The sequence below is a fragment of the Mobula hypostoma genome, chromosome 10 (genome assembly GCF_963921235.1).
Source record: "Mobula hypostoma chromosome 10, sMobHyp1.1, whole genome shotgun sequence".
Taxonomy (NCBI): Eukaryota; Metazoa; Chordata; class Chondrichthyes; order Myliobatiformes; family Myliobatidae; genus Mobula; species Mobula hypostoma.
In genome coordinates this window covers 4,690,330-4,717,422 of record NC_086106.1, presented here as the reverse complement: position 1 = coordinate 4,717,422, position 27,093 = coordinate 4,690,330, and the positions used below count along the sequence as shown (strand labels likewise).

Here is a 27,093-nt window from a genome sequence, read left to right as displayed (position 1 = left end):
TCAACATTTAATAAAGATATTGGTCTATAAGATGCACATTGAGCAGGGTCTTTATCCTTCTTTAGTATTAAAGAAATTGATGCTCTATTAAAAGATTCCGGAAGTTTACCAAGTTTCAAAGAAGCCTCAAAAACCTTATAGAGCCAAGGAATCAATAAAGAAGCAAAACATTTATAAAATTCAACGGTAAACCCATCAGGGCCAGGAGCTTTCCCCAGATTCATAGAAAAAATAACATTCTTAATCTCATCCATTGTAATGGAAGTATCTAATAAAGAAGACATATCCTGTGAAATCAGAGGGAAGTCTAACTTATCTAAAAAATCATTCATATATTTAGAATCTCGAGGAGACTCTGATTGGTATAAAGAAGAATAAAAATCACAAAAGGTTTGATTAATCCCCACATGATCCAATATCAATCGATCATTTTGGTTATAAATCTGATTGATTTGAGATTTAACATAATTAGATTTCAATTGATTAGCCAGCAGCTTGCCAATTTTATCACTGTGAACATAAAAATCACTTCTTGTTTTCTTTAATTGGTTTACAATCGAGGACGAGAGTAGTAAACTGTGTTCCATTTGAAGTTCAGTTCTTTGTTTGTATAGCTCCTCAGAAGGAGCCATAACATATTTCTTATCAATTTCTTTAATCTTGTCCACAATTACCATCTCCTCCTGCTTCTGTTTCTTCCTCAAAGCAACGGAATACGAAATAATCTGACCCCGAATATAGGCTTTAAAAGTGTCCCAAAGAGTGTTAACCGAAATATCTTCTGTATGGTTAATTGTAAAAAAAAGCTCAATCTGTTCATTCATAAAATTAACAAAGTCCGAGTCCTGAAGCAACAGCGAATTAAAACGCCATTGTCTATTGTTTGGTATATTGGCCATAATTTTAATAGAAAGCTTAAGTGGAGCATGATCCGAAATGGTTATAGAATCATAATCACATTTAATCACTGAAGAAATGAGACGAGAATCAATGAAAAAATAATCAATTCTTGAATAGGAATGATGAACATGTGAAAAGAAGGAAAAATCTTTTTCCTGAGGATGCAGAAAACGCCAAATGTCCGTCGACCCAGAATCAGAAAGGAAAAAATTAATCAAATTTGCAGATTTATTAGGTAAAGTCCGTAAAGGAGCCGAACGGTCCAAAGCTGGAGATAAACAGGTATTAAGATCTCCGCCCCAAATCAATGAAAACTCGTTCAAATTCGGAAACTGATCAAACAATGATTTATAAAATTCCGGACAATCCATATTAGGAGCATAAACATTAACCAAAACTACTTTTTTATTAAATAATAAACCACTAACCAATAAAAATCTACCATTCGGATCAGAGATAATATCCTGTTGTATAAAAGTAACTGAGGAGTCTATAAAAATAGAGACGCCTCGAATCTTAGCATTGGAGTTCGAATGAAATTGTTGTCCCTTCCAAAATTTGAAAAAACGTAGTCTGTCCCCCCTCCGTACATGGGTCTCTTGTAAAAATAAAATTTGTGCTTTAAGTCTCCGGAACACTTTAAAAACTTTTTTCCTTTTAATAGGATGATTAAGACCATTAGTATTCCAGGAGACAAAATTAATAATAGACTCCATAAATCCTAAAGTCAACCCATAACAAGGAGGATTGACAATAGGCGCGACCCACAGACCCGGAGAGGAAACAGAACATACAAAAGATACCGGGGAAAAGGACGTAACCAATACTTCAATAATGTATATAGCCCAAAGAGAAACAAACTAAAACGTGAAGCCCCTCCCACCGCCCCCCACCCCAGGACCCCAAGGCGAAATCTAAAGCAGACCCGCCAGAAAGAAGCAAGCGCTAAAACTACCCCCATGACTTCCGGTATACGCTCCCTAAAAAAAAGGTATAAATATGAAAAGGATCAGCTAATTGTAAAACAGTAAAAAAAATAAGTAAAAAAAAAGTTAGCTCAATTAAAATACACACAGAACAGAACAAAAGCCGGAAAGTATATATTAAAAAAAACCACAATAAACCTCAAACTCATGAATAGACACAGCAACAAAAAAAATAGGATTATTAACATAAAATGATTATAAAAAGCAAAACAGAATAAAATTTAAAAAAAACTACAAAATTTAAGGCCGCACAGGAAATACGTAAGATGACAAAAGGGAAGTAACCACCCAGAATCCCCTGGGAAAAGAAAGAAATGACGCAGTTAAAAAGAAAGTTTAGCAGCCATATTAAGAAATCGAAAGTAAACTTTTCTGCCCAAATAGGGCACAGAAAAGTTAAAACCAACCAATTCACAGCCTCCGATCAACGGAGAAAATTAAAAAAAGGCAATTAAGATGTTGAAGATGAAAGTTGATCCAGATAACTCTGGGCATCCGATGGAGAATCAAAAAAACGAAGAGCTCCATCTAACATGCGAATCCTTAGACGTGCAGGGTACAGCAGCGCTGGTCTTAAATCCATCTTATAGAATTCCGACATCACGGATCTGTAACGGACCCGTTGGTCCCAGATTGGTTTACTGAAATCTTCCACGAATCGGAACTTAAGATCCGAAAAATCAATGAAACCTTTAGATCGAGCGAATCGAAACAGTCTCTCCTTATCTTGAAAGTAATGAAAACGTAAGATAACATGCCTAGGTCTATCTGACCTAGACGAGTATGATGGGATTCTGTGAACACGATCCAGTAGCGGTGGTTGGTCAGGAAATACAGTAGGGAATGCATCTTTTAAAAGTTGGGAGAAATATTTCATAGGGTTGTTAGCTTCCACGGCTTCCCTGACGCCAATCATTCGTAAATTCTGCCGTCGCATTCTAGATTCCAAGTCAGAGTTTTTAAAAGTCAAAAAGTCAAGTTTCTTCTTCATTACATTAATTGTTTCTTCGACTTTCCCCATCTTAAGCTCACTTTGTTGCGCGGATTTTTGAAGACCAGATATAGCCGACTGATGTTCCGCAATACATGTTTGCATCTTATCAATTAAATCGGCAATTTTCTGGAACTTAGTTGAGATTTCCATATGAATCAGGTCTTTAACAAAGCCCATAATTTCTGTACGAATCATCTCCCTAACAGAGGTTGAAATTTCCCTCTGAATTAACTCCGATATAGCTTCCAAAGTCACCGGTGATTCAGTCGGAGGGAGATCCGTAGCTTTCGGTTTAACCGGAGGTTTACCATCCTTGCCGTCTTTCCCGTTCTTAGACATAGCCGATCTCAGTATCATCCAATTGTCAGAGAATTCAGTTTAATTCAAAGTATTGTAAAAATTGATGCCTTAATAGTTAATTAAAGTATAGCTGACCATAGAGAGAAAAAACTCAGAGGTAATGGAGCGAGTCAAGAACGCGACTTCACTCCATGAGCGCTACCGGAAGTCTCCCATTAAATCTGATTCTCAACACAATACTAGCGTAATGGTCTTAAGTGTTGTGTTAAGTCAGAAAATGATTTTCAAACAGATGCTTCTGAACTGCAATCACTGCAATCCGCAGCCTGTAATTTCTCTTTAAGGCAGGGGTTTCCAACCTGGGGTCCACGGACCCTTCAGTTAATGGTCTACTGAGTCTCTGTGGTCGGAAGTTAGAAACAGGGTCAATAACTCCACTGGATGTTTTTTATAGACCACCCAATAGTAACAGGGACATCGAGGAGCAGATAGGGAGACAGGTTCTGGAAAGGTGCAATAACAACAGGATTGTTATGGTGGGAGATTTAGCTGGGTGGACTTTGTCAGGTGTGTTCAGGAAGCTTTCCTGACACTAGTAGATAAGAAGAGAAGCTGTACTTAATCTGGTATTGGGAAATGAACCTGGTGAGGTGTCAGGTCTCTCAGTGGAAGAGTATTTTGGAGATAGTGATCACAATTCTATCTCCTTTACCAAAGCATTGGAGAGGGATAGGAACAGACAAGTTAGGACAGTGTTTAGTTGGAGTAAGGGCAAATATGAAGCTATTAGGCAGGAATTTGGAAACATAAATTGGGAACAGATGTTCTCAGGGAAATGTACAACAGAAATGTGGCAAATGTTCAGGGGATATTTGCTTGGCGTTCTCCATAGGTAAGTTCCAATGAGACGGAAAGGATAGTAGAGTACAGGAACCGTGTTGTACAAAGGCTGTTGAAAATCTAGTCAAGGAGAAAAGAAAAGCTTATGAAAGGTTCAAAAAACTAGATAATGATAGAGATCTAGAAGATTATAAGCCTAGCAGCAAGGAGTTTAAGAATGAAATTAGGAGAGCCAGAAAGGGCTGTGAGAAGGCCTTGGCAAGTAGGATTAAGGAACCCCGAGGTATTCTACAAGTATGTGAAGAGCAAAAGGATAAGGTGTGAGAGGATAGGACCAATCAAATGTGACAGTGGAAAGTGTGTATGGAACCGGAGGAGATAGCAGAAATACTTAATGAATATTTTGCTTCAGTATTCACAATGGAAAAGGATCTGGGCGATTGTAGGGATGACTTACGATTGAAAAGCTTGAGCATAGAGATATTAAGAAAGAGGATGTGCTGGAGCTTTTGGAAAGCATCAGGTTGAATAATAACGCAAACAACAGGAATTTGCAGATGCTGGAAATTCAAGCAACATACATCAAAGTTGCTGGTGAACGCAGCAGGCCAAGCAGCATCTATAGGAAGAGGCGCAGTCGACGTTTCAGGCCGAGCTCGGCCTGAAACGTCGACTGCGCCTCTTCCTATAGATGCTGCTTGGCCTGCTGCGTTCACCAGCAACTTTGATGTATGTTGCTTGTAGGTTGAATAATAAGTCTCCTTTACCAGATGAGATGTACCCCAGGCTGCTGAGGGAGGCGATTGCTGAGCCTCTGACAATGATCCTTGCATCATCAATGGGGACGGGAAAGGTTCCAGAAGATTGGAGGGTCGCAGATGTCATTCCCTTATGCAAGAAAGGGAATAGAGGTATCCCAGGAAATTATAGACCAGTGAGTCTTACTTCTGTTGTTGATAAGTTGATGGAAAAGATCCTGAGAGGCAGGATTTATGAACATTTGGAGAGGCATTATATGATTAGGAGTAGTCAGCATGGCTTTGTCAAAGGCAGGTCATGCCTTTCGAGCCTGATTAAATTTTTTTGAGGATGTGACTAAAGACATTGATGAAGGTGGAGCAGTAGATGTAGTGTATATAGATGTCAGCAAGGCATTTGACAAGGTACCTCATGCAAGGCTTATTGAGAAAGTAAGGAGACATGGGATCCAAGGGGACCTTGCTTTGTGGATCCAGAATTAGCTTGCTCTCAGAAGGCAAAGAGTGACAAGGAGTTCGGTGACCAATGGTGTGCCTCAGGGATCTGTTCTGGGACCCCTTCTCTTCGTAATTTTTATAAATGACCTGGATGAAGAAGTGGAGGAATGGATTAGTAAATTTGCTGATGACACAAAGGTTGGAGCTGTTGTGGATAGTGTGAAGGGCTGTCAGAGGATACAGCGGGACATCGATAGGATGCAAAACTGGGCTGAGAAATGGCAGATGGAGTTCATCCCAGTTCATTTTGGTAGGTCAAAGATGATGCAGAATATAGTATTAATGGAGCGGCGGAGGATGAGAGGTGACCTGATGGAGGTGTATACAATGATGAGAAGCAGTGATCGTGTGGATAGACAGAGGCAGAGGCTTTTTCCCAGGGCTGAAATGGCTAGCATGAGAGGGCACAGTTTTAAGGTGGTTGGAAGTAGGTACGGAGGGGATGTCAGGGGTAAGTTTATTTACACAGAGAGTGGTGAGTACGTGGAATGGGCTGCCGGCAACCGTGGTGGAGGCAGATACAGTAGGGTCTTTTAAGAGACTGCTCGATAGGTACATGGAGCTTAGAAAAATAGAGGGCTATGGGTAACCCTAGGTAATTTCTAAAGTAAGTACATGTTCGGCACAGCATTGTGGGCCAAAGGGCCTGTATTGTGCTGTAGGTTTTCTATGTTTTTCTAATGGTTGGGGTGCAGGACGTGAGAAAGGTTGTGAGCCCCTTCTTAAAGGGATGTTCTTTTGCAGTCTTCGTTTGTATTTTTTTTGTAAATTCTATTGTATTTCATTGTTTTGTGAGTGCTTGCAAATAGATGAATCTCAGTTTTGTATATGGTATACATAACTTTGATAATAAATTTGAATTTGTTTCTTGTCCTTGGAATGGACTGAAAGAAGTGTTAGGTGGAGATAAGGCATGGATGAATGTGAAATTGCCAACAGTGTGATATTATTGGTATTTTGACTGAAGAAGCAGCATGTAATCATTCAGTAAAATCACTAAGTGACAATATGCTGCAACAAAATGTAAATCTGTGTGCACTGTTTGAATCCTGTGGCTCTGATAGCAAACATTATGTATATGAATTATCAGACCCGAAATAAAAGGGCTCTCTTCCTCTTCTTAAGCCCCATTGGCCTACTGGGGCATAGACCGCCAGCAGCAGCTTGCCAGAGTCCTCCGTCTTGGGCCAATCTTTCCAGGTGTCTCCAGGTGTAGCCCATTTTCGAAGATCCTTCCCGTCCTAAGGATTCAAAGTACGTACGTGTGCAGTGTAGAACCCTGAAATTCATCTTCCTCACAGTCACGAAACAAAGAACCATAGAACCAACCCGTTTTTTAAAAAAAACACCAAGCATCACACCCCTCCCCCATGTGTGGGGGGCAAAACAAAAATCATGCAAGTGACAGCAAAAAAAACGAGCCGAAATACAGAGTATAAAACAGAGAATAAATAGGCATATAGTTCAGCTCAGTGTTCATTATCTGCAGGTCGCCCTGATTCAAAAAAAACACCCAAAAGTAGTAACAAAAAAGAGCTACCAGAGCTAGAAGTAGAAACTAGAACACGTCATAAATCTGAATTAGAGTCCAAATCTATAATCTGTGTCAATTAAAACTTGCGCCATTCGCCGACAGCATCGAGGGAGGGAGAGAGAGAGAGCATTCAAATGCAAGGACCTTCCCTTGGGAGCAGCGAGCAAGAAAAATGGTCTTTTGAGCTTGTATCAGTGTTGCTGTAGCTCTGGGTTGTTACAAGATAGGGTTGCAAGCCCCCATGCCCAACCATCCTCCTTTCACAACCAGTCTTGGGACCATCCATGGCAGAGTTATATACAGACGGCTTTGCTTTTAAAACTGCCCCAGCTAACCAGCAACTTCTCCATGTTACAGGTGTGCCCCGCTTTACGAACTTCACTGTTATGAAAGACCTATATTAGTTCCCTGTTTTCGCTAACAGAAGGTGTTTTCACTGTTACGAAAAGAGGCAGCGCGCGATAAAAAAGCAGCGCACGATAAAAGACAGCGCGCGCCCCGAGCAGCCGCTCTTCCCTGGATTCGGAACGGCATTCTCGCTGGCATTGCTTAAACACGTGCCTGTGAGCAGCCGTTAGCAAGTTCTAAGGTGTCGGAAAAACCTAAAAGAGCTCGTAAGGGTGTTACACTTAGCATAAAACTAGACATAATTAAGTGTTTCGATCGTGGTGAACGAAGCAAGGACAAAGTGAGTTTGGCTTGTGGAAGTTGACGAAGATGATGTTGAAGAGGTTTTGGCATCCTATGACCAAGAACTGATAAATGAAGAGCTGATGCAATTGGAAGAGGAAAGGATAACAATTGAAACCAAATGAGCAATGATAAAGTACGACTTTAATTTTGAAAGGGTACGTCGGTTTAGGGCATATTTGCAAGATGGTTTGAGTCCTTACAAAGAACTGTATGATAGAAAAATGCACGAGGCTCAGCAGTCAAGCATACCGTCGTTTTTCAAGCCTTCCACATCAGCCACAGCAGATGACGAACCTCGACCTTCAACATCGAGGCAAGCAGTCGTAGGAGAAGGTGACCTGCCTGCCCTAATGGAAACAGGCGACAATGAGATGACACCCCGGTGTCCCACCATCCCAACCCCCAGGCCATGGACAGATACCGATTTGCGGAGAATGTGGCGGTAGCCGGGAGGCACACAGCACATCTTTAAGAAAAAAGCCGAAATAAACATGCTAATTAATTATGTGCCAGGTGGCACCTAATTAATTAGCTTGTTTATTTCGGCTTTTTTCTTAAAGATGCACTGAATGCGTCCCGGTTACCGCTGTACCCCTGCATGCTTCGCGGATCAGTATCTGTTCGCTGCCCAGAGGGTGGGGGCCGCTGCACCACCCAAACTCCGACGACTCAGCCTAACATACCATCATCAGTGTGCTCTGCGCTGTCTTCCCGATTCCCGTAAGTGATACTACACTGTACATACAGTATTTCTACTTTATATTGGCTGTGTATTTTTACGTGTTATTTGGTATGATTTGGTAGCTTCATAGCTTAAAGGTTACTGGAGAGCGCTTGCACCGTGTTTTTGCGGAGAGCGCTTGCGTGAGATTTTCGCTACGGAGAGCAGTTCAGGCAATGATTGTGGAAAAGTATTTCTACTTTATATAGGCTGTGTATTTATCATATCATTCCTGCTTTTACTGTATGTTACTGTTATTTTAGGTTTTATCTGTTATTTGGCATGATTTGGTAGGTTATTTTTGGGTCTGTGAACGCTCACAAAATTTTTCCATATAAATTAATGGTAATTGCTTCTTCGCTTTACGACATTCCGGCTTATGAACCAGTTCATAGGAATGCTCTACCTTCGGATGGTGGGGGAAACCTGTATTTAAATAATACATATTTAGTCACAGTTTTATCATGTTATCACTTGGCTTATGTAAGTCTTTTTGGGAAGAATTGCTCTTAAGCTAATACAATTTAACTCTGTGTGACTGATTCTCCCACCAGGAGTATTGACATGGAAGTCTGCACAGTAGTTAAATTTCAAAGGTCAAGGCCTTTGCGGTTTATCATGTTGTTAATTAAATCTCCTGGGTCAGGTGGAGATTTAATGATAATTTTGCATATCGACCATTGCACTTTACTGAAATTTAAATGCTCTTCAAGATCAATTCATGGCTAATGTTGTGGCCATCAACAACCTAAAACAAAAACTACTTGAGATTTGGAATTTCTATTGGGTTTATTTAGAATCAATAATGGATGGAATTCTTGAAAAATAATCTAAAGAGACACTTAAATCACAATTAAATTCTTAGTCAATGTTCATTAAACACTCCTGTTCTTCTAGGAATTGTAATCCCAACACTGCATTAAAAGATCTTTTTATTAATTCAAAGTTCAAAAGTAGAAATCTGTCTAATAGTATCTGTAACTGGATCATTGAAAGATCAACCAGAGTACATAAGACAACAAACTGTGTAAATGCAAATATAAATAAATAGCAATAAATAACGAGAACATGAGAATGCAATAAAGATTACTTAAAGTGAGATCATTGGTTATGGGAACATCTCAATGGATATGCAAGTGAGTGTATTTATACCCTTTTATTCAAGAGCCTGATGGTTGAGGGGTAGTAACTGTTCTGAGACTGTTGTACCTTCTACCTGATGGCAGCAGATTTTTCATATGGTCATTTAGAAATTCTGTTTGGTTATTTTGAGCTCTTGCTGAATATGTTACTAAAATAAAACAACAAACTGTTGAAATCCAAATCATAAAAAATTGCTGATGTTATACAGCAATTTACTTGAAGTCAGAGAGCCATATGCTTCACAATAGGTTAATAATTTTATTGTAGTATGCTTTACCATTACTTCAATGATAATTGGCTTTTATTATTCAGGCACGTGTCTCCTTTCTCCAAGGAGAGAGAAAAGGTCAGGAGAATCTTAAGAAGGATTTAGTCCGGAGAATTAAGATGCTTGAATATGCCTTGAAACAAGAAAGGTGAGTTGCAATTTTTCTGTCTCCACCCTTCCTGTTTGAAATTACCTGAAATGACACATAATTGCTTGGCTTCCTCTTTCATATAGCCAAACCATTTTACTGTTTAATCCCTCCGGCGCTGTAGTCTTCCATCCTTTCACGGACTTAACTTTTTGTTCTTTGCTTCCTTTCCCCATTACTTTGCAACTTTCAACTTGTTTACACCTGACTTTTCCTAGTTCTGATCAAAATTAAAATGACCTGAAATTGCTCTGTATTTTCTCCCCACAGGTGTTGTCTGGCCTTTTAAACATTTCCTGTTTTTTTAAAATCTGGCTTTTAATAACATTTGCTCCAAAAGCTAAGCTCCTTTCATGGAAAATGTTTTAAAATAACTCAAATAGAACCTGGAAAAACTAGAAACTATTGAGTTCCATATAATAAAAATGATCAGAGTAGTTTGTCTTTATATCAAGCATGAATATATATTGTTACAGCAGAAAGAGAAGTGAGCTTGTAGTGACTAACCAAACAATTCTTCTGTGGGAATAGGTGTTTTCTACTTAATACTTAGTTTTAATACTTCACTTCGGCTAACTCATCTTAGAAAGAATTGGGAGTGACACACACAAAATGCTAAAGGAACTCAGTGGGTCAGGCAACATCTATAGAAAGGAACACTACTGCTGCGCAAAAAAACCCAAGAAATTTCATGACATATGTGAGTGTTGATAAACCTGATTCTGATATGGGTCTCTATTGTGAACTGAGAGTAGGAAGAGGGCAGAGAGAGGGGAGTCATGGTTGGGGAAAGGGGAAGAAAGAGGGGAGGGAGCAGGAAGCTCCAGAGAGACATTCTACAACGATTAATAAACCAATTCTTTGTAAATCAAATAACCTTGCCTGGCGCCTTAGTCTGGGTGTGTCTGCATCTGAGCCACTCTTCTCCCCCCACCCCCGTCCCTGGCACTCCTTCTCTGCCTCCCATGTTTTAATTCCCTTAACTTGGATGTTTTATAAATGTCTCACCTATTTAATATTAGAACATTCTTGTTTCAATTTTTCTTTTCTAGGACGAAGTATCACAAGCTGAAATACGGAACTGAACCAGTCCAAGGTGACACAAAGACAGATGCACCTGAATCAGGTACTCGAGAAAGTATGCATCTTTTATTATGAACCAATTAATACAGTTAAAGATGCTTTTATATGCATTTGTAGGTGAAGTGATCCGTAAGCCTTTTTTCTGGGCCTAAAATAAGGAAAACTGTTCCAAAGCACTGAATTGTTAATGCCGCACACTCTCTCCGTTCTCTGGCAGTGTCATTGCCATGTCCTCTAGAACTATATAGAGTGCACTTTGGCCCTTTTGAAATTGTTAATACATTAGAATCTGGACTTAATTTGAGCTTGGCCTTATGGGTCCTGTAGGATATCAAAAGTTAACGTCCTATGACTTGGGTTTGGATCACAGCTTCTGTGCCTTGCCCTCTGTTGGGTACTTATGTTATATGGCACAGAAACAGGTCCACAGCAACCAAGTGCACGCCAGTCATCAAGCACCAATTTACACTAATTCCAGTTCGTATTCTTCCCTCTTGTTCCAATCAGCTCCGCCTCACCTCACTAGATCTGACCATTCATCCACACTGAAAAGTTCAAAGTACATTTATTAACAATGCAACTTTGAGATTCGTCTCCTTACAGACAGCCACTAAACAAGAAACCCAAAAGAACTCATTTAAAGAAAAAGACTGTCAACACCCAGTGTGTAGAGAGAGGGGGGAAAAAAACAAATCGTGCAAGCAGTAAAAGTAAGCAAATAGCATTTAGAAGGAAAGTGAGTCCTCGGACACGAGACCCAGAGCAGGCTCACAGCCTCAGCTTCAGTGCAGCAAAGAATGGAGTAAAACGTCACAGAGAAGCGAGCAGAACTGGCCAGACCTTCGCCTCTGGTCCTGACACCCTGCCTTTTCAATTCACTATACAGTCCTAGCCCACATGTCTTTAGGACAGGGATTCCCAACCTACTTTATGCCATGGACCAATACCGTTAAGCAATGGGTCAGTGAACTCCAGGTTGGGGGCCCCTGCTTTAAGGTCAACGAAATCCTAAAGATGATGGAAGATGTGAATACGCTCTACATAGACAGCATTGGAAGTCAGATTTGAACCTGGAGCTGTGAGGCTGCAGATTGATGTCTCTGAGCCTGTACTCGCTGGGGTTTTGAAGAATGAGGGCGGATCTTATTGAAACCTATTGATTGTTGAAAGGCCTAAATAGAGTGGATATGGTGAGGATGTTTCTTGCAATGGGGGAGTCTAGGACCAGAGTACACAACCTTGGAATACAAGGACATCCCTTCAGGACAGAGATGAGGAGGAATTTCTTTAGCCAGAGGGTAGTGAGTCTGGAATTCACTGCCACAGATGACTGTAGAGGCCAAGTCATTGGGTATATTTAATACAGACAGTGATAAATTCTTGATTAGTATGAGCATGACGAGATATGGGGAGAAGACAGGAGAATGGCATTGAGAGGGGTAAGAGATCAGCCATGATGGAATGGCAGAGCAGGCTCAATGGCCAAATGGCCCAACTCTGCTCCTGTGTCTTTCATGGTCTGAGGTCAGTGACCACTTTGAGGTTTCTCCTCTGTATGCCACTCTACTCCCACCTCTGGTGCCTCTGTCCTGTTGATGTCACAGGATGTATTTAGGGGTTCCGATGTCACATTCTATAAAGGGTATAATTCTATGATCATGACTATACCAGGTTGTAAATCTGACCTAGTTTTCTAATTTGGGCACTAGTCATCAGATGTTTGTGACGGAAACCTTAGTATCAGTAGATTGGTTGAGTTGGGCATGAGTTTGCCATGCTTGAATTTGACACCTAGTTTGGTACCATATTTGTCCCTTTTTTTGTTTTACAGTAGGGGAACTGTTTTAACTAAATGGCTTGTTAAGCAGCTTCTGGGGCAAACTGGGAAAGGACTACAGATTTCCTATGCTGAAGGACATTAATGACCCAATTGTGCTTTTAGAATATTCTTGCCAGCTACATTGTCATCATTATTAAGACTAGACTTCTGTAAAAAAATAACATTCTACTGAATTTAAATTACATGGGTACCAGTCATCATTGTAATTTTGTGCCTATCTGTGAGGCTGGCATGGGCAGTCTAGCCATCTGAGGAGTTGTGACAGACTGGAAATAAACAACAAACAGCCTCTGTTTCAGAGATTACTGCAGAGGAAAAAAATCATTGATGACACAGCTATTGGACTATTGGACTGTCATCTAAGGCTGCATCTATAAGGAACTCCTGGGACTGTGCTGCCTGGTGACTTCCAACCTTCCTGTCAGACATGATTCCGGCCACTGGAAGATTTTTTCAATGAACTTCCATAACTCTCTGCTAACAACTAGGTCAAGCTACTTGCATGTTTCTGATGAAATCCACTGGATATTTTGGTGAACATTTAATAACTTTGAAACCCATGAACACTCTCTCTCTTTTTGCACTACCTATCTTTTATGTATATAATTTATTTATTTTCTTATTAGCTTAGCTTATTGCCTATTATGCTGTTGGCATTTAGGGCAGCAGTGAAGGTCCTCCATCTCTGATGGCTTTCAAGACTTCCTTCATCATGTCAGTAGGTTTTCTCTCGATTTTCACTACTGTCAGTCATGCATGTCCCATGTGGAGATTCAGGAACACCATTGTAGTCAGATGTAGAAGATTCTTCATTGCTGTTTTCATAATAGTTTTGTTTTACCAGTGAGGGTGGTTAGCCCTGAGCTGAACCCCCGAACACGAAGGATGGATGGACTGCTCTTAGTCTGTTCTCTACCGTTTGACCTTTTAGCATGGGTAACCCCACCAAGAGCTAAAGCATAAAGCCCTGACTCCAGCCAACATTATTCTCCTGGTCATTGATGCCCGTAAGCCTCCAAACCTAACGATAGGATTGTCATCCTCTTGGAAGATATTTCTTATTGTAACATATAAAATACTATTGTAACTTTATTTTATATATGTATTGCTCTGTACTGCTGCCACAATAACATATTTCAGTAATAATAAACCTGATTCTGATGGCAATAAGCATTATTTACATGCTCTTGCCTCTTCCAATTCGGAAGAGGTCAAAATTATTTGACATTAAGTCTTCCATTAGCTGTCATTGATGTATTCAAATTTACTAAATTAATGCATTAAATAGCAATTAGATCTCTCTGAAACATTTTAGTATCTCCAACAGGCAAACCTAGAATTATACAATTAGCAATTTCAAATTGAAAGCTATTAAGTCCATATTGTTAACGCAAATAAGCCTTTGGCTTACCAGTCCAGTAAACACTGTGCCACCAGTGTGCCATATGTTTGCATTTGAATCCATGGACCCGCTGACTACAGATTGTTGGCAGAACACTTACCTGTGGAGATCCTTGTGGTTATCTGCCGTTCCATTGGCACATGTAGGCTGCTGATCTCTTCTTTCCCCAGTACCTTGAGTTAGACTGCTTATGTCAATTAGAGCCCAGTGTGGATGGGTAATAACTTCTCTTTGCTGACTGTTAATACCTTGAGGAAGCATCCTCAAGGATGCCCGCTTAGCCCATTGCTCAGTCATCTCTACACTCATTATAGCCTGGCTAAGGGGAGCTCAAATGCCATCCATAAATTTCCTGATTGCACCACTTGTTGGTAAATGCTCATATGGTGAGGAGAAGGCTTATAAGAGTGAGATAGTTTAGCTGGTTGATTGATGTTGCAACACACTCCCACCCAAGTCCAGAAAGACCACGGAGCTGATTGTGGATTTCAGGGGAAGTCGAGAGGACACACGGCAGTTCTCATTATGGGATCAGCAGTGGAAGGGTGAGCAGCTTCAAGTTGCTGGGTGTCAGCATCTTGGTTGCAATCACAAAGAATTGATTGGTCACCAGTGGCTCATAAATTTTGGTGGAGAATATTATGATTGATTGCACTGGTATGGAGCCTCCAGTGTGCAGAACTGCAAGAGGCTGCAGAGGGTTATAGACTCAGCCAGCTCCACAGCCCATCAAGAGCACAACCAAAGATCAAAGTAAAATTTATTATCAGAGTACATACAGGTCACCACATACAACCCTGAGATTCTTTTTTCTGCGAGCATACTTTTAGCAAATGTATAGAACAGTAACTGTAAACAGGATCAATGAACAACAAACTCTGCAAATGCAAATATAAGTAAATAGCAATAAATAGTGAGAACATGAAATAATAAGATAGAGAGTCCATCGGTTGTAGAAACACCAGAAGTAGAATGAGCGTAGTTATCACATCAAGAGAAAATCTGCAGATACTGGAAATCAGAGCAACACACACAAAACACTGAAGGAACTCAGCAGGCCAGGCAGCATCTATGGAAAAGAGTACAGTTGACATTTCGGCCTGAAACGTCAACTGTACTCTTTTCCGTAGATGCCTGGCCTGCTGAGTTCCTCCAGCATTTTGGGACTGTAGCTATCCCCTTTTATTCAAGTGCCCGATGGTTGTGGGGTCGTAACTGTTCTTGAACTTGGTGGTGTGAGTCCTGAGGCACTTGTACCTTCTACCTGATGATGGCAGTGAGAAAAAGCCATGGACTAGTTGGTGAAGATCTTTGATGATGGATGCTGCTTTTCTATGGCAATGTTCCATGTAGATGTGCTCAATGGTTGAGAGGACTTCACCTGTGGGCTGAATCTACAACTATCAAGGATGTGAAATAAAGGACAACCTCTCCATTATGTGTTCAAGAGGCAGTGTCTCAGGAAGGTGGCATCCATCATTCAGGATCCTCACCTTCTGAGGCCTCCCTCCTTGTTAATTGCATCAAGGAGGAGATACAGGAGCTTGAGAACCCACACACAATGATTTAGGAACAGCTTCTTCCCCTCCGTCATCAGATTTCTGAATGTTCTGGGAACACTTATTAAGATTTGCACTGTTTAGTTTTGTAATTTGTATATATTTTTTGTCTTTTATACTGTAAAGCAACAAGTTTCACATCATACAAATGAAAAAGTATAATTTTTTTATGTTATTTACTTAATTGGGTTCTCTTTGTCTAGTCTAGTTTTAGGACTTGCATGAAGATCCGATCACATTTTGGGTCATATTTATTCAGAAATAGAGAAAATTCTAAAGGGTTTACAGACTTTGTAGTACCACTGTTTGTCAGTGATAAATTTGATTCAGATTCATTGGGTGATAAGGAGGAATTTCCTAAGTCAGAGAGTGGTGAATCTGTGGAACTTGTTGACACAGGCAGCTGTGGAGGCCAAGTCCTTATGTAGGTTGATAGATCCTTGATTGTTCAGGGCATGAGGGGATACGGGGAGAAGGCAGGAGATTGGGGCTGAAAGGGAAAATGGATCAGCCATGATGGTCTTATGGTCTTATATTGTTTAACTCCAGTCAGACTGGAAACTGGGAATCCTTCTGTAGTGTGTACCAGAGCTTAGTGCTATGTCTGTACCCATAGAAAGAACAGTTAATTTGGACCTCTACTGGTTAAATTTTCTGGAAAGCAGAATTGCTTTCAAATTAAAATGTGATTTGTTGCTAAGTGAAATGTTACGTAATAAATATTTGTGTTAATAGCATCCATTAAACACTTTGGAATTCTAAATTGCACAATTCTAGGCTTGCCTTTAAGATCTTCTGTAGATTTCAGTGGTTCCATTTAATATCAGAAAACATTTACAGTATACAACTTGAAATTTGTACTCTTCACAAACATTCACAAAATGGAAGAAAACCCCAAAACGTAGATCATCAAAGCCCCCTTCCCATGCACAAGCAGCAGCAAAGCATCAATTCTGCCCCCTCCCCTCCCTCCACTTACTCCAGCAGAAAGCATCAGCCCCCACCACCCACCATGCAGGCAATAGCAAAGTCCCCAATTTGCAGAGAGGCATTCAAATCCTATTTAATGCTCTAATTCAGGGGTTCCCAACCTGAGGTCCACGGACCCCTAGGTTGGTGGTAAGGTTCCATGGCATGTAAAATGGTTGGGAATCCCTGCTTTAATTGGACTTCTATGAAGATATGAATGTGGAGTTGGCCATTAAGTCTCTGAAGCCATCAGCAAGATGGTGTCTGATCTATTTTTTATCCGGCTGTGCTTTCCCATCTACCCCTAGTAACCTTTCAACTCACCAGCTTATTTGTGTATCAAATCTGTGTCTGTCATGTAAGTATGTAAAAGTTCTGGCATCATCGTCCCTTGGCAAAATTCATTCTAAATATGCAGCTTCTATGTTGGAAAAATTTCACCTCACCTCACCTTTGATAAATGATCCTTATTATTAAACTGCAATTTCCTGGTTCTCAATTATCCCACAAGAGGAAATCTCATGTCACACACAAAAATGGTGGAGGAATTCAGCAGGTTGAGCAACGTCTATGGAGAGGAATAAAGAGATGAAGTTTCGGGCTGAGACCCTTCCTCAGGTCTCCAGAGATGCTGCCTGACCTGCCAAGTTCCTCCAGCATCTTGTATATGTTACTGCAGATTTCTAGCATCTGCAGATTCTTTTGTTTATAATTTCCTGTCACGACTTCTCAGGAGCTTACATCCTTCAATCATGTACTCTCCTTGAACTGTTGCTGCATTTGTATGCTGCATTATATAGAGTAAGGAGACCAATATTCTACCAGGGATTCCCAACTTTTTTACCCCTACTGTTCACAGAGGGGTCCGTGGACCATCAGTTGGGAACTCCTGCCAGATGTAGTTGCAATACTGTCCTGTATAACTGAATCCTAATTTCCCTACTTTTGCTTGATAACTCCCTTAGCAATTAACAAAAAACATTCTGCTGGCTTTCCTAATTACTTTTTCTGCAATAAAAGTTTGGGGATACAGACCCTCCTCAGGTTACAATGCCTGATTCATGGACATCTTCCACATACATATAAGTATTTGGGAGCTTGGCCAGATGGATGGGGAGGGGCTTGCCAGTTGGGAAAGTGTTTTTTCCATGTACTGCCTTCTCCCTCCTCCCTCTAAGCTACAACGATTGGAGGCTGAGTCAAGTTGAGCAGAGCTGAGAACACTGAACGGACTCACTCACTCACTGAAGCCCGCTGGCATTCACATTTCCCGTGCTTACTCATTACAGTTATTACCGATTACAGCTATTCCTGTGATCATTTCCTGTACGGTGTTAATTTCCAACTTGCAATCAGCTTGGTTTATGAATGAAGTCAAAAATAGGACCCTGTTGTAACCTGGAGACTCCCTGTATATGCTATTGTGAAAAATGTAATCAAGCTGTTATGATTTTGGACTGTGCCAGTTATCTTAAAGAAATGAGAAGTCAGAAACAATGCCCAAGATTGATAACTGCTCAATAAATTTCACCACAATCACATTAAGGTTCAACCAGGAACCTGTTCTTTATTTATATATTGAGATACAGCGCAGAATAGGCCCTTTTTTCCTATCTTGATGTGACTATTACAAAAAACCCAGATGACCTTTTGCAAGTGAATTGGCGAAACGAAGTTGAGCAGGTTAAACACAATATTGACTTTTGGAAAACCCTTCCAATTTCTTTGGTGGGGAGGGTTAATGCATCAAGATAATTGTACTGCCACAATTTCTTCATCTTTTCCAGTCAGTTCCATGTTTTATTCCTCTGTCATATTTTAAGCAATTGGATTCAATTATTATACCCTTCATTTGGAATTATAAAGCCATTAGAATTACTAAAAAGCACTTGTCAAAGCCTAAGGAAGCAGGTGGTTTTGCCCTACCGAACATTAAAATGTATTACTGAGCTGCCCACCTATCCATTCTTGCATGGTGGGAAAAAGGCCCACCCTCTACCTCAGACTCGTGCCCACCATGGTTACTCATAGAGCGAGTGCTTTGTAAGAAGACTTCCTTACCAGCTCTCCTTAATAGCCCCGCTGCAGTTAATAAGTCTCATTTTAGTAACAGCTTCGTGGTTGGCAACACTATAAGAATTTGGATGTAGATTCAACTACACATTAAGGCCCCAAAAACTTATATTAACACTCCAATTTGTGACAATCATTCCTTTTTGCCTGGCCTGAATGATACTGTTTTTTCTACCTGGAAACAGAGAAGCATCTGTAGTGTAGGTGACCTATATATTGAAGGAAACTTTGCCTCATTTGCACAGTTACAAGCAGTTTACAATATCCCTGCATCTAGTTTTTTAAAGATATTTACAAATTCGAGATTATGTTAGGAAATATATACCTAACTTCGAAGTTTTAGACAAACATGAGTCCCTAGAGGCAATAAATAAATTTGATCCTGTTACTCGTAGTGCGGTGTCCTATTTTTATCAGATCCTACATAGTGGAGCTTGGGTGAATACTGCAGGTCTTGGGTGGATGAATTGGGTATAAAGCTGACAGAGGAGGTCTGCGATGAGTGTTTAAAGAGTATACATGATTGTTCGGTCAATGTCAGGCACAGACTTATACAGTTTAAAACAATACATAGACTTCGTTATTCCAAAGAAAAGTTGCACAGTTTCTACCCTGATGTTTCACCAGTTTGTAATAGATGTAATCTGTGAACAGTAACTTGTCACATTCATTCTGGTCATGTTGTAAGCTTTATGCATACTGGAAAAGTATATTTCACTGTTTCTCTGAGGCTTTTGGGAAGTGGTGGGAACCAGACCCGCTCATAGCCATCCTTGAAGCAACAAGCTTCCTATCTTCAGCCAATAAGTATGAGAAAAAAGGCTGTATTGTTTGGCATGGTGATTGTTAAGAAGTTAATCCTGCAAATGTGGAAAGTGGACTCTGTGCCTACGTACAATCCGTAGCTGAGAGAACTGGCAAATACTTTACATTTGGAAAAACTGAGACTATGTAATGAGGACAGAGGGAACATTTTTGAAAGGATATGGGGCCCTGTATTGGACTTTCTTACGGGGTGAGGACTGAGTTTTTTGGTGCGGTGCACCTCTGCTGTGTATGTTTACTTCTGCCTTTATATTTTTCTCCCTTTTGCTGCTCAATATTTAATTAGATTTTGTTAAGGTCGTGATTTTTGTAATTGTGCTTTTTTTTTGTTTTTTTTTCGTAATAAGAAAAAAGAATATTAAAAAAAAATAAACTGTTCTTAGTAATGAGCAGATTGTCCTGATTGTTGTAATGCCAGTCCTTTGGTATTACCTGAGAAAATTGACTTGGGCTCTCATCTCGCCTCCCGTTTCAGGCCAGGACCACAGACCTGATTAACATTCTCAATCAAAAGAATTGATTGTTTATTTCTCTTCATAGATGCTGCTTGAGCTACTCAACGATTCAGGAACACCTTTTTCCCTTCTGCCATCTGATTTCTAAATGGTCATTGAACCCATGAACACCACCTCACTACTTTTTTATTTCTATTTTTTGTGCTACTTATTTAATTTGACTATTTAATATATGTCCGTACTGTAACTTACAATTTTTAATTATTATGTATTGCATTGTGCTGCTGCCTCAAAGACAACAAATTTCACGACATGGGCTGGTGACATTAAACCTGAATCTGATTCCTGCAGCATTTTGTGTGTGTGTTCATCTGTATTTCCAGAATCTCTTGTGTTTAAAAGTCCCACCTATCTGTCTTTAAATCTTACCAGCATTGCCAAATACCCAACTTTAATATCTTGAGGAATATCTTGGGTAATATGTTGATCACGTTTTGATCAATGGTAATGTGGTAGCGCTGGGATCTAGGATGGTCATGGATCCAATCCCAGAATTGTCCCTTTACTAGTTGAATCTATCCAGGTAAAAATGACACAGAAGAGGGTACTATCCTACCATATTGTCAACCTCAAGAAAGCAAACTTGCATGAATAGGCAGCAAATTTGACAAAATATTGGTGAACTGCTTCAAGTCCTGAATGTAACTGGTCACTTTTATGCATTGATTTTCAGAGCTGCTTTTGGACTTGAAACAGAAAATTATGCTACTTCGACAACTTTTTATTTTTTTTTGCAAGCATCATTCTGCTTAATTTGTGTTTTGTTTTTCCAGTGACCATTGAAATGAAGTTATTAATAAATAAAGCAATTTTCTCCCTGCTCAAAAACGTTCCATGTAGCAATAGGTATAACTGCCCCACTATGTGGTACAAAAGTAAATCAGCAAACTTTTTATTTCTGGAACTATTTTTGGGATGTTTGGTTGCACAACATTAATCAACTTTTTTTTTGTGTATGTGTTTCAGTTATAAATAATGGCCTTGATGTATCAGCATTAGAACAGAACAGTCCATCATCATGGAATGAAGGACGCCAGCTACTGAGACAGTAAGCACTTGCTATCCTCTATTTCTAATAGAAAATTCTTTTGAAAGAGTTATGCTGCATAAAGATATCCAGGCTGGTTCTGAGAGTCGAGTACATAAAGGCCAGTAAACTTAATGGTTGTGGGTTTTCCTAACACTTGCTGTATTCTTCTTCTTAGCCCATCACTCCTACTGGGGCATAGGTCGCCACTGACAGCTCGGTCCTCCGTCCTGCGCCAGTCTTTCAAGTTGTCCCCAGGTTCTTTGTTTATCTTTCCTCTCCCAGAGATAAGGTCTTTGGAGCTTCTGTTATTGTTTCTGTAGCTCTAGGTTTTTACGGGATGGGGTTTCTAGCCCGCATGCCTACAACCCTCCCACCCCCCGGCGCAAAAGGGCTTGGGACTGTCCATGGTGGAGTTACTTGTTGTATTACCTTACATTAATTCTATAGCAGAGGGAGCACAGGCCATCTCACTAGTGTATAAATGCTAATTTGGAACAGCAGGACTTGTTTGAATCAGGAGTTTGATGTTTATGCAAATTAATGGGAACCAGAATTTAAATTTTCTGTGATAATGCAGCTTTCCGTGCTATGCACTAAAGTAAACCCCAGAGTCATCAATTCATGGAAAGTAGCTTTTATGCAGTTTGTCTGCTAATCTCTTTATGAAAGATAAATCACCTTTGCACCTGCAATGGTATCTATTTCTGTTGCAATGTATGCCCAAGGTAAGCAGAAAAAATCTTAAAGTGTGCTTGTGCTATTCTGACACGTTGGACAAATACATTGTTGCCTGTACATTAATGTTTTAGCAATCAAACTACAACCAATTAGCAACCACTTTGTGCCAGACATGTTTAACCTAGTGGTTGACGTTCTTTGAAAACGTTCAACCTCGTAGGCTTTATGTATTAACATCTCATAAAAACAGCCAGTATATATCAGCCTTCGTGATTCCCTGGATGTCATGCTGGAGTAATTCTGTCATCTTCTTCTCCAACCATTAATTCTCTCCAATTTCCAGTTCCTTCCCATAACATTCAAAGTAAATTTATTATCAAAATATGTATATGTTGCCGTATACTACCTCAAGATTAATTTTATTTAGTGAGATACAGTGCGGAATAACCCCTCCTGGCCCTTCAAGCCACACCACCCAGCAATTCCCCAATTTAACCCCGGCCTAATCACGGGACAATTTACAATAACCAGATAACTTGCCAACCAATACGTCTTTGGTATGTGAGAGGAAACCAGAGCACACAGAGGAAACCCCCGCAGTCACGGGGGAAACGTACAAACTCCTTACGGGCAGAACGGGAATTGAACCCGGGTCACTGTAAAACAATACACTACCATGCCCCCCCCCGCATTTTCTTGCAAACTTTTAAAATACAATAGGATCTTTGAAAAGCCATACATAGAGACGTTGTGAGCACAGTAGCGTAGCGCTTAGTGCCAGCTGTAAGAAGTGTATTCAATTCCTGTCATTGTTTATCAAGAGTCTGTACGTTCTCCCCATTACGGTGTGGTTTTCCTCCTGGTGCTCCCGTATCTGCCCATATTCCACAGATGTACAAATTAGGGTTAGTAAGCAAGTTGTAGGCATGCAATGTTGGCACTGGAAGCATGGCGATACATGGCGCACCTAACACATTCCCGGACAGTGTTGGTCACTGACACAAACAGACACATTTCACTGCATGTTTCAATGTACATGTAACATAAAGCTAATCCAATGTAATCTATCTAGACTAGGGGTTTCCAACCTGGGGTCCATGAACCCCTCGGTTAATGGCAAGGGTGTGCAAAAAATGACAAACTACAAATAAAAAAAAATACTGAGAACTTGAGTTGTAAAGAGTCCTTGAAAGTGAGTATGTAGGTCGTTGAATCAGTTCAGAGTTGTTGTAAGTTAAGTTATACACGGAGGTTCAGGAGCCTGATGATGATTACTGTTCCTGGTGTGATATCAATTCTTCTGTACCTTTAGATCTTACCTATCCAGGTTATTTTCCCAAGTTAGTTTCCAGACCTCATGTCTATAAAGTTCCTCAAGCAATTGTCTTTGGGTGTGATTCCCTTCCCATGAGGCAGAGGGGTGATGAAAATAGTAAAGTTGGAAGTTTCTTCAACTCATTGTTTTGATGAGGTAGACTTGAAATGTAAAATTTCAAGTGCAGGAATGTTTGCATTGTTTCTATAGCTCTCAAAAATAAAGCATTAATGACTGTGATCATAAATGGAGCATATGTAACCTATTTAACAGACTAAATTACAAGCAGAGATAGAAGGGAAAAGAAGTGTCGCTCAGTTTAACACCTTGCCATATACATCCAGGCTGCTGCCTAAATATTTTTGAAGCTGCCTTATGTCCTTCCATCAGCTGGGTAGAGTGTGATCCACGTGTAGGCGGCTTTATGTGCCATGTCGTATGATGTAGGTGATCATGGTCTCATGACCACGATCGCTCTTGGCAAATTTTTCTACAGAAGTGGTTAGCCATTGTCTTTTGGTCAGTATCTTTACAAGATGGGTGGCCCCAGCCATTATCAATTCTCTTCAGAGATTGTCTGCCTAGCGTCAGTGGTTGCATAACCAGGACTTGTGACATGCACCAGCTGCTCATACGGCCATCTGCCACCTGCTCCCATGGCTTCAAATGACCCTGTTCGGGGGGGGGGGGTCGCTAAACAGGTGCTACACCTTGCTCAAGGGTGACCTGCCGAATAGTGGAGGGAAGGAGTGCCTCACATCTCCTTTTGTAAAGACGTATCTCCACCCCGCCACCCCAGTTGTGAATAGTGGAGTAATCGAAGTCACTGGTCTCTCATGTCAAAACTGAAGACTGTGAGAGAAGAGGGAGGGAGATTTCAGAGGTAAGGAGTGGTTAGGCTGTGGAAGGGATTTGAGGATTGGGACAGGAATTTTAAAAGCAAGGTGGATTTGGACCATCAGGCATAAGGCTGATGGGAGAGCTGGATAGTGTAAGTCAGGGTTCTGGATAAGGATGGAAAATAGGGGGGCTGGCCAAGAGACAGTTGGAAGGTGAGTTCAAGGAATAACGTAGGTTTCAGCAGCTATTGAACAGAAGCACAGTTGCATCTGAGTGGAAGTAGATGATTTGGTGTTGGCACAGATGCGTGCTCAGCACCTTGTCTCCAAGATGAGTAAGAGTCCAAGTTTGAAGGGTTAGGAAGCCTTGGGAAATCATACTAGTGGACATTAGGGGAGAGTTATGGCAGCAGGAATGTGTGGACAGCCACTTTAAAAGCAGTAGATGGGTTGAGAAGGATTGTTTAAGTTTTATAGTGTGTATTTGTGAATTTATTGAGACATGGTGAGGCAGGGACAAAAATGCAATTTTGAAAGTCTGCGTCATGGAATTCTGGAAAGATGAGCATTGATTTGAAAACTGAAGCACATTTGTACATTAGGAGATTTGGTATGTCACCAAAGATACTCGTAAATTTCTACAGATGTACCATGGAGAGCATTCTGACGGGCTGCATGGCCCTCTGGTATGGAGGGAGGTGGCTTCTGCACAGGGTTGAAATAAGCTGCAGAGTTTTAAATTTAGTTAGTCTATCATAGGCACTAGGCTCCATAGTATCCAAGATATTTTCAAGGAGCAATGCCTCAAAAAGGCATCGTCCATCATTGAGGACCCCACCACCCACGTCATGCCTTGTTCTCATTGCTACCATCAGGCAGGAGCACACACTCACTCACTCTGCTGTCAGATTTCTGAATGTACATTGAACCCATGAACACTACCTCACTACTTTTTTATTTCTGTTCTGTACTACTTAGATAATTTATCTGTTTAATACATGTATACTTACTGTAATTCAGTTTTCTATTATCATGTATTGTGTTATACAGTTGCCACATAGCCAACAAATTTCACGACATATGCCAGTGATATGAAACCTGATTCTGATTTAAGAATTGTAAGGGAAAATGAGATTGGAGAACATGGTTGTAGTTTAAAAGAACAATAAAATTAATCAGATCAGTGAAATCCAAATATGTCATTGTCAGGCATGATTTTAAACTAGAAGTAGATTACTCACTAGATATGCATACATTCTTGCCTGTAATTTCTTCCACACTTCTGAATTATGAGGTAGTTTTTCTGTTGAAGTTTCAGATCAAACTACAAAGTACATTTATTAGCAAAGTATGTATGCTATGTACAAAGTATGTGTACTATTTCCTTACAGGCAGTCACAAAACAAAGAAACCCAATTGAACCCATTAAAAAAAGACCTTCAGACACCCAATGTGCAATAAAAAGTAAGCACATACCATTCAGACATAAAGTTCGCGGAAGTGTGTTCACAGCCACAAAGCCAGTCATCACTGTAGCTGGTCCAGGAGCTCATTAGTTGCAGGCCACAGTTTCAGTGCAGAGGAGAATAAGCCTCGCCAAGCAGTGAGCTGAATACTAGCTCCTCTCTTACTTCTGGCCGTGACACGCTGACATATTCAACCTGGCTTGGTGCTTAAATCAGCGAAACACCCCCCCCCCCCCGACTCTGCCTTGCCTCGGCTGCTTTGAATCATCGCTAAGTCCGCTCCGGCAATAGCCAAACATTGGCCTGTTCCTCACTTGCGGACACGGGCCCAACCACCTAAATTTGGCTCTTATGTATCACCCTACACTTTTGAGACATCAGTTCACTCCACAAAAATGGCAGGTTGTACGGGTGGTTCAAAAGTTCAACCCTGAAAGGGACTATTAATTGTAGTGATCGTCATCCAGAAAATTTGTGATTAATACAGTAGATAGTAGATTTGTTTGCTGCCTGTAAGGTGTCGCTGTGTTTCTCCAATACCATCTTAAACTGCCATCTTGGTTCCTTGAAGACTTTCATTGAAACTATACAAAATCATTGCAGTTTGTTTTCTCTATACTCTTATATATCCAAGCTTTATGTCCACTTAGCATTTTCTTAGTTGTCTGCCATGACTATTAATATCTGTTGGTTTCCATTTTGTAAATGTGAAACACACTGAAATTTAAAAGTACTGCTGCGTTGTGAGAATTTTTGTCTAAATCTATAGATGATATATTAAGATATTCAAAGCTTTCCACAAAATTTCTGCCTTGTTGAAAACTGACTGTATCTAACTTTTTCAACTTTATTTTTAGATATTTACAGGAGGTGGGTTATACAGACACTATCTTGGACGTGCGGACAAAGAGGGTGCGATCCATGTTGGGCCATTCCAGTCTTGAGCATAATGGAGCAGCAGAGTCTAACAGCTTGGGGCAGATTCTGAACGGTGGTGACTCTCCATTAGTTAAACAGATAGAAGAACAAATTAAGAGGTATGTAGCTGAATGAAAAAGTACGCAGCTCCAAGATACTGAGGATTTATAGATCCATTAGCGATCAGATTCTCAGGACTTACTTAAAGCAAACTTGTATCTGTCATTGCTAGGACATGTTGTGACTTAATGAAGCCACCAGAGAGAGAGACAACATTACATCACATCTATATGTTAAAGAACAAAGAATAGCAGGACAATATCTATAGTTACAATGTATTCATAACGGCTGCAGTGATGCAGCCTGTCAGAATGCTCTCCACTGTACATCTATAGAAGTCTTCAAGTGTTCTAGTTGACGGACCAAATCTCCTCAAACTCCTAATGAATTATAGCCACTCTCTTGTCTTCTTTATAGCTGCATCAATATGTTGGGACCAGGTTAGATCCTCAGAGATCTTGACACCCAGGAACTTGAAATTGCTCACTCTCTTCCGCTTCTGACCCCTCTGAGGATTATTTCCTGTTCCCTCATCGTACACTTCCTGAAGTCCACAATCAGCTCTTTCGTCTTGCTGACATTGAGTGCAAAGTTATTACTGCGACATCACTCAACTAGCTGGTATATCTTGCTCCTGCACACCCTCTCATCTCCATGTAAGATTCTAGTAACAATGGTTGTATCATCAGCAAATTTAGAGATGGTATTTGAGCTATGGCTAGCCACACAGTCAAGGGT

General features: G+C 40.4%; 1 protein-coding gene across 2 annotated transcripts in view; it reads left to right on the top strand.

Moving 5' to 3' along the window:
* LOC134352617 (striatin-3-like) overlaps positions 1-27,093 on the top strand; it is a 92,327-nt gene that overhangs the window by 10,720 nt on the left and 54,514 nt on the right. Inside the window, exons 2-5 of one of the 2 annotated variants that reach the window (XM_063059921.1) lie at positions 9,680-9,783; positions 10,836-10,909; positions 21,016-21,097; positions 26,235-26,414. In XM_063059921.1, coding sequence (XP_062915991.1) covers positions 9,680-9,783; positions 10,836-10,909; positions 21,016-21,097; positions 26,235-26,414 — 440 coding nt within the window. Of the gene's footprint in view, positions 1-9,679; positions 9,784-10,835; positions 10,922-21,015; positions 21,098-26,234; positions 26,415-27,093 lie in introns of both variants that reach the window. The other variant, XM_063059920.1, reaches the window with a different exon arrangement.